The sequence below is a fragment of the Physcomitrium patens genome, chromosome 4 (genome assembly GCF_059467195.1).
Source record: "Physcomitrium patens ecotype Gransden chromosome 4, ASM5946719v1, whole genome shotgun sequence".
In the NCBI taxonomy this organism is placed as follows: Eukaryota; Viridiplantae; Streptophyta; class Bryopsida; order Funariales; family Funariaceae; genus Physcomitrium; species Physcomitrium patens.
The window spans coordinates 8098806-8105802 of record NC_143413.1 but is presented as its reverse complement, the minus strand read 5'-3'; the positions used below and the strand labels follow the sequence as shown (position 1 = coordinate 8105802).

General features: G+C 32.9%; 1 protein-coding gene across 1 annotated transcript; it reads left to right on the top strand.

The window, feature by feature from the left end:
- The first annotated feature begins 4873 nt into the window (after positions 1–4873).
- LOC112281342 (protein PELOTA 1) lies at positions 4874–6652 on the top strand. Its single transcript, XM_024517745.3, has one exon. The coding sequence runs from the start codon at positions 5282–5284 to the stop codon at positions 6416–6418; it is 1137 nt and encodes a 378-aa protein (XP_024373513.1). The 5' UTR covers positions 4874–5281; the 3' UTR covers positions 6419–6652.
- Positions 6653–6997: the final 345 nt, after the last annotated feature.

Genomic DNA, 6997 nt, shown 5'->3' with positions numbered 1-6997 from the left:
CATTTGGATCAATATTGAATTTTTGAATGATTTTCAAAGTTAGTAAAGTCCTTGATACAATTAGAGTTTGAGAAATAAAAATATGTTTACAAATTTGAGGGTTTCTTGAGTTTTGTACTGTGAGTACAAGTGAAATTTGAGCAATGTATTGGTGAACTAGTTGTGAATGTATATGAAAATTTTGAGGTCAATCAAATGGTTAGATTGAAGTATATGAGGGTTTTTATGGATTGAGGTCTCAAAAAATGGAGTTTGAAGGTCAGTAAGTGTTTCTAAGATTTTTAGGAGTCTATCAATTGGATTGAAATGAAATTTTTTTAAATAGATATTAGACTTGATTTTCAATGTTTAGGCAAAATTTGAGAGCAATTCAATGGTTCAAAAATGAGGTATTGGCACTGGAAGTTTAGCTTTCACTCTTTTCAAGGTAATGTTGGGCAGTTTTTGGATGGTTCAGAGTGCTGTATTGAAGCCATTCGTTGTGAGGAATGGTGGAAATTATGTTGTAGTTTTAGTTTTTGACCCCTCTTTGTATGCAAGAGTTGGAAAGAAGGGGGAAAAGTGTTCCACTCCCAGGTGAAGTGTTGAGCCAGTAAGGCCAAGGTATTGTAGCAGTGTATGGCCCCTGTAGTTTTTTCTGTTGTTGGCCATCTTCAAGGGGGAGATTGAGTACACAGATGCAGGTTTATTGGTGTTCTTGAGTGTACACCAAGATTACCATAATTATTCTTCTTTACACCTGGAAATGTGGATAAAAGTTTCTCCTGACTAGATTATTGTGTGCTGCTGCTGCTGCACTGGTGGCTAGTATGTACTGTCAATATCTCATGACAGTCTTGCATACAACTATTTCTGGTACCTGACCTGTTGAGGCTTGATTCACCCTGGTGCCCATTCAGCTAAGAGCCTTTTGGGGCAAAGACGGGTAGCAGGGTGAACGAACCGATGGATCAAATGATTCAAAAATGAGGTAATGGCATAGGTTAGAGTAGGAGGCCGTCTAACATCCAATTGAATTATCTTATATTTCTTTCAATTGGTAAGTGCAATCCATTTCATCTTTCTTGTGCTTGTTTCTAACTAAGTTGTTAAAAAGTGTGAAACTTTTGAGTTGATATCAATTATTAGTTGTTGATGTTCCATTCTGCTATAGGATTTGTAAAGAGTTTGTTGAAGATCTAAGGTTTGATTAGGATTTGGTTTAGGATTTTTTAGAGATTTGATTAGAATTAGGATTTGCTCAAGATTTGGTTTAGAACTTGACTAAGATTTGATTAGAATTTTTCTAAAGTTTGTCTAAGATTTAGGACTTCATTAGAATTTCATTAGGATTTGACTTATAATTTGATTAAGATTTAATTAGAATTTTAATTAGAATTATATTAGTATTTCTATTTTTAGTATATCTTTAAGATTCTTTTATTGTTTATTTAAAGTTTTTATTTTTAGTATTTAAAAAAGATTATTATTATTTCTTTAAAGATGTATTTTTATATTTCTTTAAGATTTCTTATTATTTTTCTTGAAATTAAATCATAAATTCTTTGTATATCTTTTGATATTTTAAAGTTTGATTGGATTTATTAGGAATTATTTGAAGTTTATTTAAGATTCTATTAGACTTAGTAGAATTGTTTTTGCATTTTTACTTATGTTCCACAACTAGGTGCCCAATGTATTCTCAAGCAAGAACACACATAATACAAAAACATACCATTTATGTGTCATTTATTAAGATTTTATTGAAGACTTTTGTCTTTCTCTATAGATACAATAATAACTCCCAGACTCTTGTAATTTAATGGCTGCAATGAAAAAAAAAATTTAATTGAGTTTTACATGCTATGGGAGATTTATATTTGAATAGAGAGTCATGCTAATAGTTTTGTTTTTCTCTCAGTAAATCTAATCTAGTCAATGAAGTTGAGGATGTCTTTTTTAATTAAGTTGATATGCATCAATTAAAGCAATATGATGATGAATTGTTTTATTATTGAGCCAACTACCTTGAGCAAGCACTAACAAAAGCTAGAGCAATAACAAAGAATACAACAATCAGCTCTCTTGCTTTTTCAATCCATGGTTTTGTAAAAGTTAGATTCTTGATTTTGTAATCCACTACCAATCAAAATTGAATAGTCCTATATGTCTAAAATGGATTGAAGAGATTTTTCAGCTAAAAAAAATATATAATGTCTGATTTTAGGCCAAATTATGTGCAAACACTTAAAATCTATTTTTTATTATTTCTATATATGAGATATTTTTCTATTTTTATACATATTAAATATATATTAAAATGCTTAAGTTATTGGAAATGGGTTGTCTACTTTAGTACCTTTTTTGCCAAGTAATAGAATAAATGAGAGCAAGCTTTGTGGACTTGAAGTTTTTAGAACTCAACTCCCCATGCGTATCAACATTATATTTAATCGGCTATTTCTTTAATGTTATATGTAATGAAGTGAAATAGTTGATTATTTATGTTAATAATAATCATAATTTTTTTCTAAAACCTAGATCTCCATGGATATCTTTTATAATTTTTTGTTCGTCATAACTTTTGAATTATTATATAATAAATCAAAATATAGAATATTCTACTATGTTTATAACACAAGTGTTGTTTATTTATTTGTTTGTTGAATATATATATATATATATATATATATATTTTCTCAATCTTTATATTATGTGTATTCTACAATATTCTAACATTTTGCAATCTTTCAACAATCACAAAGATGATTTAAAGAAATTTAGAGTTTACAAAATTTTCTTCATGTTCCATGTTTGCATGAGCTACATGCATTATCTATAAAACAATTGCACATATAATACTAACAAGAGGCGTTTTTAGTAGACTTTGTGTCTTTTTTAGCCAAAATTTTTTTTTCAAATTTGGCTCCAAAATGCCTTGTTTAAAAACATAATATATATTTAATTTAAATTATTTTTTTTACACATTATTTTTAATTTCAAAACAAAACAAAAAACAATAACATTCATCATGCACTATGCTAAAACTCAGTATTATTGTTATTATATTGATTTTTTTCAAGTAGATGAAGTTAAGCTACAAATTGAAAATCTAAGAATAATAATAATTTTTAAAACTATAACTATACATGAAAAAGATATAGGAAAATTATAAAAAAAGTAATAAAAATTTCAAAAAAATAGTCATAAATAGTAAAACTTATAAAAAAAATAAATTAGATAAGAATAAATCAAATGGTAAAAAAATAATTATTTTGTGCCTGAATATCTTATTGTAAATTTTGAAATTATATTTTGTAATAAAACATTATAACTTACACAAACTCTTATCATTTCTTTAATATTATATGTAATAAAGTGGTTTCTCTGTTTCATGATAATATATCTCTAGAGACAAAACATTATACATTATTAGAAACATTATTTGTTCAATATTTTTTTACAAAAATAAATTTTAATAATTTTTTATTTTATTTGTTCATAGAATATTTACACATGTGATTGTAAATTAAATTAAGTATGCCCCTATGTACAAATCAAATGTGACACACTCATATGATTTAAAGTGCTTACTCAATAGCTATTTGTTATTAAATTACTTAATCCACAATAAAAAATATTTATAATATCAAAGTTAAATCTTTATTTATACAAAAGAAATCAGATACTAATAAATATAATTTATATTATTAATTGAGATGTAATAATTCAATAACTAATGTCTTGTTGTACCACTTATAAAAAAATAAATAATATAAATAATTATTATATAAGTTTTTTTCAATTCTTTTTATTTTGAAGTTTAATTTATGAAAATATAATACTTTTTTTTATTTGAATGGAGTACTTTTTTGCAATAGATTTAAAATACTTAGAAATAGTAGTAAATTTAATTAAATTTTTATTTTTTATTATAATATTAAATTTGGATTCTTTATTTTTTGAATCAATGCATACTAAAGTGTTTTTATACTAATAGTATTTACTATTAATAGTATTTATTATAGTATTTATTAACCTATATAATCAATTATTTTTAATATGTACATATATATATTTCTTAAATTAAATATTTATTTTTAATTATATTTTATATTAAATATATTAAATACTTATGATATTTGAATCCATCAATTGATTAAATATCCTTCAGCAAATTTGACTTAGTCTATTCATTTATATCAGAGACCAACTTTTTTTTTTATCTTTTATTATTGATAAAGTGTCAATAGAGAATCTTATTTGATAAAAATAAATCCAAAAATATTACACAAATAGCTCTATTGATAATTTTTAAAATTATAATAATTTAGATAGGATATATATATATAGGGAATTGTTAAAGTGACTCAAGTATTTACTAAATCAACCCACCTATCCTAACCATCATCAAAAAATTCTCCACTACTAGATCCACATGAAAAAATGGTTGGATTCTCAACCAATGATGATGGGTAGGTTGATTTAGTAAATGCTTGGGTCACTTTAACAATTCCCTACACACACACACACACACACAGAGTTTATATATATATATATATATATATATATAAAACTCATTATTTAATTATGATTTTTTATTTTTCAATTAGTTAGAATTTCTTCAATTACATACATAAATAAAATTTTGGCCTGGAGTGAAGATATCTCTCACACACACACAAACAAACACAACCCCAGAAGAGGAGCAAAATTAAAAATACAAAACGACTCCCTCGTCTTCGTAGTTTGGAAGCGTCGTCGTTCATTCACACGAACGAACGAACGAACGTCAGTTTTTCATCCATTTCATACATCATCCACTCGTCTCTCCTCAATCTCCTGGTGCTGTCCACTGACTGACTGACTATGAATGGGATTCCTGCTTCCTTCGGATGTAAAGCCCTGGAATGAGTGAGAAGAAGAATGGAGGATTCACGAGCACAGCACAGATTCACCACCGCGCTGCTGTTTCAATGCGCGCTGTACATGAAGCAGCAAATATCCCCAACAATTCGATGCCGAATTTCTACACCCAACTCCCTCGTAGCTAAATAGATAAGTGTGGTTGCTCAAAACGGTGCAGCACCGTGTGAGATGAGATCAGTGTGTGTGTGTCGGCTGAACGCGGAATTTGGATCCCCTCTCTCGTGAATTAGTAGCTGAGCTTTGATTCATCTTCTCATCGTCCTGTTCAGTGATTTTGCTGCGTGACCCAGTTGTGGAAGAGTGATTTTAGAGCTGGAATGAGGGATTAGGGTTGGGTTTTGGAAGAGTGAGTGGAGAATCAGTGTCCGTCACCATGAAGCTGGTGCGGCAGGACATCACGAAGAATGGCGCGGGTAGTGTCAAGCTGGTGCCGGAGGAGCCCGAGGATATGTGGCACGTTTACAATCTGGTGGCTAAGGGGGATCGCGTATCGGGTGTGACAGTTCGCAAGGTGATGCGGGAGACGGCCTCTGGGGCCGGGGAGGCTGAGCGCGTGCGATTGAAGCTCGAGGTGGAGGTGGAGACTGTTGAGTATGATAAGGTGGCGTCGGTGTTGCGAGTGAGGGGGAAGAATATGTTGGAGAGCGAGCATGTGAAGCTCGGGGCGTATCACACCATGGAGCTGGATCAGCAGCGCCCATTTGTTCTGGCCAAGGCGGTCTGGGACGCCATGGCGATTGATTACCTGAAGCAGGCTTGTGATCCGGCTGCGAGTGCGGATGTCGCCGCCGTGATGATGCAAGAGGGATTGGCGAATATTTGTTTGGTTGGGGCAAGTATTACCACGGTGAAAGGAAGGGTGGAGACTTCCATCCCGAGGAAGCATGGACCTGCTGTTGCTGGTTATGACAAAGCCCTAAATAAGTTTTTTGAGAATGTGCTCCAAGCTGTGCTGCGCCACGTGAATTTTGCAGTCGTTCGCTGTCTCGTGGTTGCCAGTCCAGGGTTTACCAAAGACCAGTTTTTTTCCTACATGATGTTAGAGGCTACCAGACGGGATTTGCGCCCAATTGTTGAGAACAAGGGTAAGATTGTCTTGACCCATTCTTCCTCTGGTTACAAGCATGCGTTGAAGGAAGTGCTGGCGGCTCCCGCTGTTTTGGCACTCATCAAAGACACCAAAGCGGTGAAAGAAGTCAAGGCATTGGATGATTTCCATACGATGCTCGCCAACGACTCCTCACGAGCTTTTTATGGCCCTGGTCATGTATTTGCAGCACACGATCGCCTAGCTATTCAGACTCTTCTCATCACTGATGAACTCTTCAGAAGCGCTGATATTACCACGAGGCGTAAGTATGTGGACCTTGTAGAGTCGGTCAAGGCTGGAGGCGGGGATGTATATGTATTCTCTTCCATGCACATTTCTGGCGAGCAGCTTCAGCAACTGACTGGCATTGCTGCCATCTTACGGTTTCCATTGCCAGACTTGGAAGATATGGAGCTATGATTGATCGTCATCGTCAATTAAGTAAGTTCTTCATTTGTATAGTGTACCTTTCAAGTTTGAAGCTGCTGTATGAGCTAGCAGCTGCTCGTTGTTGCGGATATAAGGTTGTCGTGAAGATGTCATTTCAGGTATCCCAGCAGCATGAAGTGATTTAATGCAAGTTAAATTCACATGATCAGAGTTGGTCCCTTTGTAACATCTTCTGGAGATTATTAATCTAGCAGATTTTCTGTATGTCGATTCCTTCTAGTGCTGAGGACCAATGCGATCGTGTGCAATACAAGCCCTACTTGTGTTTCTGTGAGTACCTGGTGCTTGGGAGTCTCTCTGTGTGTTCTGGATTTGTTGGTTTAGGGTTTCTGTTTACGACGGTTTTCCTTGTCACCTTGCCATCGTCCTTTTTGATGCTAGTCACGAACACTGCACTTCTGGAGTTTTGTCTAATTATCTCTCGTTGTTCATTCGTTGAATCCTCAACTTGGGGCCCATTCTCTGTATTCAGAGATTTCGTGCTGGCGGTTTGACTCTAGCAGAATTGGTATGTAGTTAAGATGAAATCCACCAAACTTTAACAGGGTG

Excerpts from the sequence above, each read along its gene's own strand:
- LOC112281342 (XM_024517745.3), top strand. The coding sequence starts at position 5,282 with ATGAAGCTGGTGCGGCAGGACATCACGAAGAATGGCGCGGGTAGTGTC.